At 38.3% G+C, this 13109-nt stretch overlaps 1 protein-coding gene across 1 annotated transcript; it reads left to right on the forward strand.

Annotated features, from left to right (window-relative positions):
• The first annotated feature begins 2026 nt into the window (after positions 1-2026).
• Positions 2027-5398, forward strand: LOC113304592 (glucose-6-phosphate/phosphate translocator 1, chloroplastic-like). The gene is made up of 5 exons (XM_026553736.1): positions 2027-2770; positions 2867-3092; positions 3334-3556; positions 3894-4107; positions 5035-5398. The coding sequence occupies exons 1-5, from the start codon at positions 2276-2278 to the stop codon at positions 5044-5046; spliced, it is 1170 nt and encodes a 389-aa protein (XP_026409521.1). The 5' UTR covers positions 2027-2275; the 3' UTR covers positions 5047-5398.
• The last annotated feature ends 7711 nt before the right edge of the window (positions 5399-13109 follow it).

Consider the following 13109-nt stretch of genomic DNA (forward strand, 5'->3'; position numbering starts at 1 on the left):
AGCAAGGACGGAGCCAGAAATATTTTTCAGGGGAGGTAAATTAGGCAAAACATAAATTCAAGGGAGCAAACTAATAAGTTTTTCTTCTAAATAACAAAAGTTCCAAAGGGTTTATAATGAATTAACGGAAAACAGGGGAGGCGGGGCCACCCCTGAACTACACTAAGCTCCGTCCCTGCTTCTTAGTCAGAATTTTATTTTGACCTAATACTTGAAATATCGAAACCGTATTTCTAACAAGTACTCTGACTAATATTATTATGTTGTTACAAGAATCATGCATGATCACATCATAATGACAACACATTAACAAGAAAATGATCATAATAACAACACATTAACAAGAAAATGATCATAATAACAACACAACCTGCTTACGGCTTAACTGATCCTACAAGCCTCCTCCACTTTAGCTGATCAAAAGAATAAATGTTCTGTATACTGATCAAAAAAAAAAAAAAAAATTTTGTACTCCCCCTCAACTAATCTTTTTTACTGCATCGAAGTTAACCGGAAATCTAAGTAGATCAAAAGAAAAAAAAAACAACTAGAAATCAAAATCTGGGAGGATCTTTGGATACCTGACTGACAAGCTCACAAAGCCTGCAAACTGCCCCACTGATATACAACTGCTTGCTCACTTAATGATAGATCAAAAGGTATGGAATTTCCAACTCATTCAGCAAATTTTCAGTCCTGATACTGCTCAAGTCATTAGTGATCTTGTTATCCACTCCAGAGAAGAAGATAGCATGCACTGGAAACTCAACAACACAGGAAAATTCTCTGTTAAAGCTTTGTACAAAGCCAAAACAGAGAACCTGTATAGAAATGATCATACAACAAGAAACTGGGGAGCTATATGGCACTTGGAAGTGGCACCAACCATTAAAATCTTTCACTGGAAATGCGCTCATGAAATCCTCCTAACTAATGCTAAAACTGCAAGCATTCTCCACTATATTGATCCATATGCAAAATATGCAATAGTGGGGAGGAGACAATGACACATATGTTCCTCAACTGCCCTGCTGCCACTGAGGTTTGGAAGCACATGTTAGGTGAAAATCATGGTCTTTTTGATCACCAAACTCTTTTCATGGATTGGTTCACTAGTTGGTTTCAAAATGCAAGCTGCAGTGACAATACCTGCACTTATGCAACCACTTGCTGGTTCATATGGAAGGCTAGATGTGATCTAGTATTCCAAAACATTACTCCAAATGCTAAGAATACAACTCTCAGTATACAACAACATCTATGTGATCATAACAGAATCCACAATTTGCCCTACCATGCTCTGAATACTCAGGGGCATACTTATGATACTGATCCCCATATAACAACAACAGGAAATTATGTTGGGATCCCTCCTCAAAAGCGGACTTTTGGTTTCTTAATCAAAATCTGCACTATTCAGGATCCTAACACTTATCAGTTCTTCTCAGCACTAACTATCACTGATTTTGCAGGAAACTATGTTGATAGCAGAGGACACACAGGTCAATGGGGAGCAGGAGGAGCAGACTTAGCGTTTGAGTGGGCAGAGAAAAAGCAGCACATGAACATTGAAATACAAGCTGAAACCAATGAAATTCTGGAACACTTCAATGCTCTCTACCTCAAAGCTATAAAGGGAAGATTCAACAGGAACTATCACAAGGAAAAACAAACATTGAATGAAGCAACAGTCTTAAATGTAAAACCTGTATCTTTTATTTTAATGGGTCTTAAACTTCTTCATAAAACCCAAAATCTCCAAGATCTAAACTTGACTATTACTTGTAAGAACCTTAGCAGTGAGTCTGATGTTTTTCAAAACAATGACACCACTAGCATTGCTATCAATCTATTATCTTAGGCTCTGCCTAAATTTTCTTAAAAAAAAAAACGTTATACCAAATTCACCCTCTCGTGTAGCCAGGGGGCGAAGGATGTACCCGTAATAACAAGGAATACTCGGAATATCTATTTATTTTAAATTGTCTCAAAAACAAAATAAAGTTTTATTTTTTTAGGTGGGCGACTTTATTTCCTTCCCAACTTTTTACTTCCCCACTCAAAACTATTACTAAGCTAGTCTTCCCTGTCTTTCTCCTAGAAGATCTCAAATTCAGTTCTCATTCATTTGCTTCTCTTTTAGGGTTTAGTTTTCGCAGCCATTAAAAACCTCAGTCGATTTTCGTATTTCTTTCTGTTTTCTTTTTTACCTGAAGGATCGAGAAATCAAAAAAGTGTTTGTTTTTCTCGATCTTAAAGGTAAATCACAATCAAAATGATCCACTCAATTAAACATTCTTCGGCGACTCTTCCCACTTCTGATCTTATTCGGCAAAGATTAGTGATTACGCAGAACCCAAGGTTTTTATCACTTCCTTCACTTTCAAAATCGGTGATCACAACTAAAAAACCCTTATGTATTTCATCGATTCAAAGACTTGGGTTTTCAGAATTATCAAAGTCCAGAAAGCCTATAATTCAATGCAAAGCTGCTGAATCTGATGAACCTAATTCATCAGTTATTGATGATCAACAAACAAAATCAGCTGCAGCACAGAAAATGAAAATTAGTATTTATTTTGCTACTTGGTGGGCGTTGAATGTTGTTTTCAATATCTATAATAAGAAAGTTCTTAATGCTTTTCCATTCCCATGGCTCACTTCTACTTTATCACTTGCTGCTGGATCAGCAATCATGTTGATTTCATGGGTTTTCAGAATTGCTGAAGCACCTAAAACTGATTTAGAGTTTTGGAAAACTCTCGTTCCGGTATGTAAAATTGAAAAAGTGGGTATTTTTGATAAAGGGTTGTAGTATTATCAATGGAATATATAATCTTTCTGTATGTGTGTTTTTTTCTTTCAGGTGGCTCTTGCACATACAATTGGGCATGTAGCAGCAACTGTTAGCATGTCAAAGGTTGCTGTGTCATTTACTCATATTATCAAAAGTGCTGAGCCTGCTTTCAGTGTTTTGGTTTCTAGGTTTTTGTTGGGTGAAACTTTCCCAATGCCTGTTTATCTTTCGCTTGTCCCGATTATCGGTGGTTGTGGACTTGCTGCTCTTACTGAGCTCAATTTTAATATGATTGGTGAGGAATTTACTTCCTTCTTGGTGAACAATAATAAGTTGTGACTTTTGATTTGTACTTTGAACCTATACAATTTGATCACGGGTTGTTGTTTTTTAGTGTAAGGGCGTCTTTGTCAGTTTGTTCCTGTGTGTGGGGAAGCAGGGGCTGCTGTCTTAAGTTTTCTGTTTTATCTGTTTTTCATTTTAATTTTACATGACTTCGAAATCTGATTTTCATGGATGTATTCATTGATGTTAAGGTTTTATGGGGGCGATGATATCGAATTTGGCGTTTGTATTTCGGAACATATTCTCGAAGAGAGGAATGAAGGGGAAATCTGTTAGTGGGATGAACTACTATGCCTGTCTGTCTATTTTGTCTCTTGTAATTCTAACACCCTTTGCAATTGCTGTGGAGGGTCCCCAGATGTGGGCAATTGGTTGGGAAAATGCCATAGCCCAGATTGGTCCCAATTTCGTATGGTAAGCATGAAAATTTGCAACTCTCATTTTTGTGTTATGGTTGGTCTGAAACTAATGGTTGTTGTACTTGTTTATACTCTTAACCTTGTTTGAGCAGGTAACTGCTTTTTGTTGAACATCACCTTACATTTGAAGTTTTAGCTTAGTTAGCTTAAGTGTGTTGTTTTGGACCACTCATTTCTAACCCATAACTGCATTCAAATGTACTTATTCTAGAAATAAGAATTTTCTACAGTATTTAGCTTTACTTGATGTATCTAAAGTATTATTCGTCGATTTTTCTCCAGTTTTGAAATGCAATATTCTTGCTTAAGAAATTCTTATTGGCATATTGTAGGTGGGTGGCAGCTCAGAGTGTATTTTACCACTTATACAATCAAGTGTCATATATGTCCCTGGACGAGATCTCACCCTTGACATTTAGCATTGGAAACACAATGAAGAGGATATCTGTCATTGTCTCTTCTATCATCATCTTCCGCACGCCTGTGCAACCGGTCAATGCCCTGGGTGCCGCCATTGCGATTCTTGGAACTTTCCTCTACTCTCAGGTTAACTCTCTTTCAGTTCTCATATGATCATTTTTTTTAGGATAAGCATTTGGTCTTCATCTTTGAATATGACCCCCCAGACCTTTTTTGTGGCTTGGATTATCCCATGATGACTGCCCCTGTGTTTCTGCTGAATTACCTAGCTACATATACAGACAAAAACCTTATCCACATATATATGTGATCGTTGCTTGTTTCTGATACAAATCTGTGTAGTTGTGTAACCAAGCCCTATTAGCTGTTGGAGAATATTATAAATTGAAATCTGAATGAAGGATGTAAATCTTATTCCGGCCTGAAATAGTCCGAGGAAAATCTAGCTGACTATTGCGTTTCCATGTAGACATTTTGGTATAGTATCAATATACCATATAGAAAAAAACTGTGTTTTCTATTTTAATTTGAAAGAAGCTGGTTTTGGTGTTCAGTGAAATTTGGGAGAACAGTTTCAGTAATGCTTAATCAACTTGACAGCTCATTTATATTTGGAGAGCATTACAAAAAATTCGTTCTGTGTTAGGATTTGGGTTGTTGATTAAAACAATACAGACGGAGACTAGTCTAGTGTTTATAAGGTTGCCGAGTTATATACAATTCCTGGAATAGTTAAATTATTGTCACTGCTGTTCTTCGACCTTCATGATAAACGGGTTCATGAAAGGCCAGCCAGTGATCACCTGCTTCTAGGCCAACCAATCTGACAAGGTTAAGGTGTTAAGGTCGCTGGCAGTATAGATATGTTAAAATCACACCCATGAAGAAGACCTTGATGTCTGCTATAATGATGTTTCCTTTTGTATGCCTTTCCCTCAAAACACTAACCGGGGTAGCTAAAGTAAAATGACTGGCACCAAAATGATCCTTTTTTGCTCTTTTACAGAGAAGCCGAACTGAATTGATTGTTTATTTTTGACTGCTGTTTTGCAGTCTAAGCAGTGAAGGACATATAGAGCGCAAGGACTTAGACTTTATCATGTAATGTATATATAATCAAAAGCGGCAGAGACACCACGCAAGATGAGAATGTGCACAGTTCCTGTTGTTTTGAAGCTCTGAGAAGCATTCCATTTTGGTTGATTTGGAGCAGCAGTAGATTGTCGTGTTGTAGATATAATAATAAAGCAAGTAAATGGTCTTTTACAGATGATATGGTAGAAAAATGGTTTTTCTCCCTTCACTTGTTTTGGGGTTTTCCCCCATTTCATAATTTAGTTAATAAGAACAACCTTCTGGATTTGTGTTTCTGGAACCACTATTGTTCTCATCATCTGAATATTCTCATCTTCTGGCATGCCACGGAATGTGCAATCGTACGACTAAACATCACCACCATATGTATACACTAATGATGCCATATTGCACTCAGAAAGGATGTACCCTGTAAATGAAACCTGTCTCAAAGACGAGCCTTTGCCCTTGCTGCAGATATGTGAGCTGCAGACAAGCGTTTGGCTACATGCAAGTCTCAAAATGTCGTCAAGGTAAGATCAACAGATACTTATCATGTGGATGTCTCAAAATGTCGTCAAGGTAAGATCCAACAGATACTTATCATGTGGATCGAAAGAATACAGAAATGGCATATGCTTGTTAGGCGTGAGCCGTCACTTAGTGCAGGGGTGGGTGGTGACTTTTGGTGATGGCCCATTGCATTTATAATCTAATGAAATGCTCTTAATCTGGACCCCTTTTAGTTTATAGTAATGTATTGTGTTAGAAGAAACATTACAGTAAGGGCATATGCTTGTTAGCCGTCGTCATCGTCCAAAGTCAAACTCGTTTAAAAATAGATGAACAGGGAGGATGATTCTTGATGGCTTGTAAAGATGCTCCCAAACTTACTTTCCATGTCGGGCAGTGACCTAATCTGTCCACACACCCATATATTTAGAAGGCTGTTATTGGGGGCGTCACACTCCTTTAGAAGGGCGTCACTTGGATATTTGGTGACCAAAAATCTGGTTAAGGGATACTTTTGATTCAATAGCAATTTGTCCAAAATGTCCCTTCAATTAAAACTAATAAAAACAGATGAGGAAGAAGCAAACTGATCCTAGTGATGGTAATCAACATCTCAATCAACCTCAACTTCATCCTCAACTCATTCCACCGATTCAATCAAATGAAGAATGAATTTTTCAAACTCCTCAACAACAACGCATGGTGTATGTAAGATAATAATCGAACAAACCCATCTTTTTGTACTCGTTTTTGTGCTTAAATCGAATGAAATCAAAGTAAAATTAGGATTTTATTTACTTTCTGCTAGTGTTACGCCTGGGTACGGTACTAGATTTTTCAATCGTAATTTAGTTTTTGAAGAACTTACGCCTAGGTTTAGTTCAATTCAAGCGTAAACTTTGATTTGCATGTCGTTCACGTCTAGGTTTAGTTGATTTCCAGGCATAATTCCAATTTATGCCTAGGTTTAGTTGATATTCAGGCGTAATTCCAATTTTACGCCTAGGTTTAGTTGATTTCCAGGCGTAATTCCAATTTTACGCCTAGGTTTAGTTGATTTCCAAGCGTAACTCCAATTTTACGCCTAGGTTTGCTATATGTCCAACCTAGGCGTAATTAATTAAACTAAATTAAAATTAGCCAAACAAGGGTTTTTTGATCATCACAAAATTATATAAGATAAGGAGTTTTTGATATTACTTATAGGTGATTCGTTTTTGTCTTATTAGGTGACGCCCCTCTAAAGAAGTGTGACGCCCCAATAACAACCTTCTATATTTATTGTCGTGTTAGAACACAGGATATACTCCATGTGTTAACATTTTGGCATTATTTATTTCTTTTTTCTTCTTTTTTGATGGAAGGCATTATTTATTTCGTGATGCCCAAATCTCTACTACTTGTATCCTATCGACATTGTACTCTGTCCGTCAAAGCCGTAGGCGGAATTTTTAAACATCTTAGATTTAGAAAAAAAAATCTAAGTTTCGTAAATTTCTAGATTCACATTGCCTAACCTGGTTGTAGATTGTTTTTTACTAGTTGAATGCATGTTGGTTTGCCTTTCCTCGATATACTTATCAATCATGAATTCATACCGTTCCGACTTATCCCTTGTTTTGTTAAGAGTACGAAACCGCGAAGACCAACGGTGGCGCTTTAGGCATGCACCATTGATTTGAAAAACTGTTCAGGTCTTGGTCATGCCTTAAACTAGCATGTAGATCATCGTAACCTACTTTCGTGCCTTTATTCTACTTCAACCATGTGCTGGTTGCATGTATTGACTTTTCTCTTGCTAAAGTGCAGCAGCCAGGCACATGTCATCCTTGTCTTGCACCATTTTTGTGATCCAAATAACCTATTGCAAGCTCCCCTAACTTGCAATCTGTGTTAGCTTTTTTCCTTGGTCATGCCTAATTCTGCGATTGGTGCATGCTAAAATCGTATAGCTTGATAGAAGTATGTATATCTTGCAATAGGATGCAACTACCTGTTGATGGTGGATTTTCGACAAAGGCTGAAATCGTAAAATCATGACTTTGCATATTTCTGACACGACTTCAGACACAGATGTGAGATTCATATTTTAGGATGCAGACGTGAAAACTCATTTCACAACCTCTGACTGAGTGTACAACCTCTCAGAGCATGCATGAATATGTGATCCTTAAAGCCTCTTAACTGAGCTTTCAATACTTCACATATTTCATCAACACTTATGTATAGATAGTGATTGGACGGATCCTAGACATATTACATACTAGTATAGAGCGTTAAGTCTTCAGGATGTCTCAGTGTTCCCTAACTATACAAAATTAATATTCAGCACGAGTATGATGTCTCTACCATCTCATACCTCGATTCTCAAATAAACATAACGCTCCTGCACATATTGCATGCTAGCATAGAGCCATTTCATAGATTAACGCAACATTCATCAATTGAATTCCTAGAAAATAATCTATTTTATCTCGTTGCCCCGTTTCATGGATTTTCTCAGCTGAACTCCATGGATTAGTAATAGATAATCACTTTCCGGGCATTTGGGCCACCACCGAGTAAGCCCCGAGAAAATAGTACAAGTGTACTTAACAATAATGCATGAACGAACACCCAAATGCATAAACGAGCATTCAAAAATATGGACGAACGAGGAAACCTATGCAAAATAGGAAAGGAAAATAATAAAAAAATCAAAGAGAGGCACATACATGACCGAGCCCACCGGCCGGCCAGTCATGCCGCCGTAGCCGGTCCCACGCCTCTCCCTTTTATTTTTTTCATATTATTTTGTTGTTTTCCTCATCTCATGAAAACTTCTTTGTTTGAGCAAACTTCCTTGTTTGAGCAAAACTCTTAGTTTCTCCATAGTTCTTCACATAAGGATGAAAAATAATAATATAAAATAGGAAAGAGCGTCATGGGATCGGGCCCACCAGCCGGACGGCCATGCATTAGCCGTGGCCGGTCCCACGCCTTCCTAATTCCTTATTTTATTATTATTTCTTCTCTCATTTCATGAAATTTCCTCGTTTGAGCAAAAACCTAATTTTTTCCATATTTCTCCAATATTGCTCAAACTTCCAAAAAGTCAAATGGTCACATAACCATCCGGGCTTCTCACCGTAAATATTAAAATATTTTTTAATATTCTTAAAATATTGATCGCTCGAGCAAAGTCCTACTTTCTCATTCGAGCAAAATTGAGAGTTTCAGTAAAGATCAAAACTCTTCTGAAAATCCAAAACATTGCTCGAACACACACCAAAAAATATCAGAAATCTCAGAATTGAGCCAAGAAAAACATGGTGATACGGACATGTCACCTTGGTCGTCCAGGGTCGCCCCTTTGGCTTGCAAAATCCAGTCCCACACATTTGATGATTTTGACCGAATTAATCTTCTACAGTTCATATTGGGTTCAAAATCTTTCCAAACAACTTGGAATTTGATCCATCGACCATCAGCTGGTCCCACGATCACAAAGGGACGGTTTCATACCCCTTGGTCGGTCCCTCCTCTCCCCATAATTGGGTTTTACTACCTAATTCTTAGACGAGCACTATTTTAATTATGATTAAATGAGCATTTAATCATCCTTTCACCAATTGTCTACAAAGGATTTTGGTGCATGCTCATTCGAGCACCTGTGCGCTACATGGTCGTCCCACCATCTCATGTAGGCAGTCCTTGTCTCACTTATGGTTATTTTCAGTAAATCATCCATTGATCAGCAATCAATCAAAATTAGGGTTTCAAACCAAATGCTCTGCAAAGCATAATTTTGAACAGGTTCAAACACTAATAATGTTATGTTGATCCAGCAATCAATATTCTAATTAATTATACAATATTCAGGCCAGCTACCAGTATTTTTAATTAATACTCCCTCTGTTTCTGGAAAAGTGTTACTTTCACTTTTTCAATTTGGCCTATTTTTAGGCTAAAATGAAAAGTGAAAGTACCTCTTAATTTTCCAGAAACGGAAGTAGTATTTTATTTGGTCCCGCTACCAATAATTCATTAGTCGAGCAATATTTGCTCAAACGGGCAATATTTGTTTAAAACTAGCAATATTTGTTTTGCTCATCTATCAACACTAAATTGCTTAAGTTAGAAAAATACACAATCAACTGGGTTCAGAACTACTTCTAGCAATATTGATTCAACTATCAATATTTAGTTGCTCGACCGAGCAATATTCCTCATGTTGATTCAACTATCAACATTCGAAAATTCCACTATCCAGCTATTAATATTTCATTGGTTCATCAACCAATATCTGGTTCGTCAGTCGACCATTATAATCTTTCTTCTTCGACAACTCATGACGCAGACGAGTACTCAACAAAATTTCCTATCAAAAAGTCCATGATCGAGCAATCTCATTGGACGCTCGTGGATTCAAGTTATCAAAAACATCATTATTACCTCAACTGGTAAAATGATATATCACAATTTATCAAGACTCAACGTATTTCCATTATTCTGTCTCAGCGGACACCTTATGCTCAATCCATGAGTCTCGGAGCATACCACATTCATTCATTACGCTCTACTCATCAAGGCTAAGACTCATGTCTAGTCAAGTCAATAATTGACCAATTAAATATACGTCTGCCTTGCAGACTCCACGTTCATGAGACATCAATCATGTTGCATGGGGGATATTCACTAGGGTTTTGGTCTGGCGGCATACGACATGTGTGTACACCCACGATTGAGAAATGTGAGTAAGTCGTGCAAGCAGTTGAAGGAGTTAGAAAAGTAGTGGATGGACAATCAACCAATTCTCACACGCACGTGGAACTGGTTTGACCACGATTTTCCACTTTCCCACTCTCTCACTCCAGCAACCGTCACACTTACTGGGGATCAATGTGTCTACTATTCTTGCAATATAAATAAGTTTATGGATCCACGACTGAGGGAACAACAGTTTCGATCAACAAGAAATTATCACTCAGTCGATCAGAACTTATCTCATCTGAACTCAATAATTCACAAACTTGCAGAAATACCCAACACATCCACAACCCCGATCATCATTGATCTCACACACACTTCTCAACTTCTCTCCTACAGATCGACCCACATCCCTCTTTGTGACCAAATTGACTCTGGAACGACCATTGTCTTGGTTTAGGCCGAAGTCATATAGATTGATCTATCGAACTCAAAGCACTCCTGTGCAGTGCATCTGTTTGAAAAACGTTTAAGAAATTTGGTCGTTCGAGGGACCGACCGCTCATCTCTCTACTTTTTCTTAAAAACCGCAAATCTTTTTCATTGATCAACAGATTGGCGACCACAGTGGGAGATTAATCTCTCGGTTGCAATCCCAATTTTCACAAAGATGGTTGATCTTAGGCCAGGTTCATTTACAAATACTAACCCAAACAATGCTAGCACTAGCAAGAACAATGATGGTACTCCAGTCACTCTCCCCATTTCCAACAGCGGCGCTACTGATACCACCCCTCCTCAAAATAACATCGGAAACAACCCCCTCTTCATCCGATCTCCTGAAGAAATCAGAGAAAATCCACCTACCATAGATGATCTCATGATGGTTCAGGAAGTTCTCGCCAAGAATCATACATATATGGATGCAACAAAGAAAGAGTTGTGCACTTACCTCAAGAATCTCACATACAAGTTGTCGCCTGAACAAACTCAACCTCAATGTCAGTCATAAAAAGGAAAATCCAAGGAAATATCTTCGTCCGCTGATCCTGAAATCTCCCCAATCCATATTCCAGAAGATGATGAAGTCGCTGCAGACAAACCGCCGGCGAAAGAGCCATCAAGTTTCATCACCCGTGAAGATTTGGAGCACCTCCTGGAGAATCGTGGAAAGATAAGACATCCTCTATCCATCGTCACCAACCTCCACACCCTGCTGCTACATAGAGAATTCCTCTTCCGAAAGGTTATACTTATCCAACGTTCACGCTCTATATTGGAACGGAAAATACTCGAGAATATGTTTCTCGATTTTCAGAATCATTGGGTGAACATGAAAACATCTATGTTGTCCGTCTGAAGGAATTTTCAAAATCTCTGACAGGCCGAGCATACACCTGGTACAATAACATTGCACCAGGACGCATCGCCAGTTGGGCAGAAATGATTAACGCTTTCTACCGGAAATACTTCTTCGTCTCGGAACAAGTTACTCTTTGTGATCTGAGGAGGATGTTTCAGAAGAACAATGAGCATTTGAACGATTATGTGAAAAAAATTCAGAGTCCAAGCTTTGGATTGTCACGACCCAAATGTCACTAAAAGAAAACTTGTAAACTTGTGCATTAATGGAATGATCCTGGTCTACAAAGCTTTACTGTAAAATCTTCGATTCCAGAATTTCTGAGAGCTTTATGAAGCATCCAAACAGTCAGCAACTACTGCCCTAACCTTACTGGAAAGGGAAAAATCTACAAAATCGAGGAACCACGGGAAACTCAAGGCAACAACAGGGGCCTAATCAATAAGCAATGCAACCTTCAACCTTCCACGAATGTTGTTGCTGAAGGGAGAAAGAGAAAAGACGAGACACAATATCATAAGAACTCTTCTCCAACATCCCAGGCTCCTCCAAAAGCATTAAGGAAATATAACCAAACTCGAAATGCACAAGCACCGACTCGGCATCAGCAAAACGACCAGGTAGACCCAGACGTTCCTTTTCCCATTGAAGAGGTAACTGAGTTATTAGAAGTCTGTATCCAAGATGGTGCAATCAAATTGCCTTATATCAGGAAAAATCCAACTGAGGAGGAAATGGATAATCCTCAGTATTGTCGTTTTCATAGGTTTGTCAGTCATCCAACAAGCGATTGCAAAGTTTTGAAGCGCATCTTCAAAGAAAAGGTTGGTTTACGAGAACTCAATCTGGGGACTGAAGGAGTACACAAAATCCTCTTCCAGTCAGAACTTTGACTCTCTATGAACAACCTGTCAAAGAAGCAATATATGTGAATTGCGTTATCTGTCAAAGGCTCAAAGGAAATATATGTTCACGGATCTGAATCACATAGTGTCAGGGAAAATCCTGTCCATTCCAGAAACGCTCCCTGAACCTCAAGTCATAGACGAAGAGATGTACGACTAGGGACTTCTTACCACAGTCAATCTCAAGGGAAATGAATTCAAGAGAGCATTGTTTGATGTTGGCACTGCTGTTAATATTATCCTTTGAAGACTCTCGGAGCTGCAGGCATCACTCGTCAAGAAGATACTCATGCTCCTATCTCAATCAGGGATCACGAAGGAATACCCAGATATGCGTACGACTACGTCATTTTTAAAATGAAAATTGGTTCAACCTGGAAAGAAACCAAGTTTCACATAATCAGGGAATTTCCAGGATATGACATGATCCTCGGACGGATGCGGATCCATGCTGAAAAGATGACTACTGATGAAATGTCTTCGGTTGCACATTTTCTCTGATGTGGAAAGTTCTGATTCAGAAGATATGATGGACACTTCGTCGTCAAAGCACTTAGAAGAATTCAGAACTCTGATGCGGTTGA

The sequence above is a fragment of the Papaver somniferum genome, chromosome 1, assembly GCF_003573695.1.
Source record: "Papaver somniferum cultivar HN1 chromosome 1, ASM357369v1, whole genome shotgun sequence".
Classification (NCBI taxonomy): Eukaryota; Viridiplantae; Streptophyta; class Magnoliopsida; order Ranunculales; family Papaveraceae; genus Papaver; species Papaver somniferum.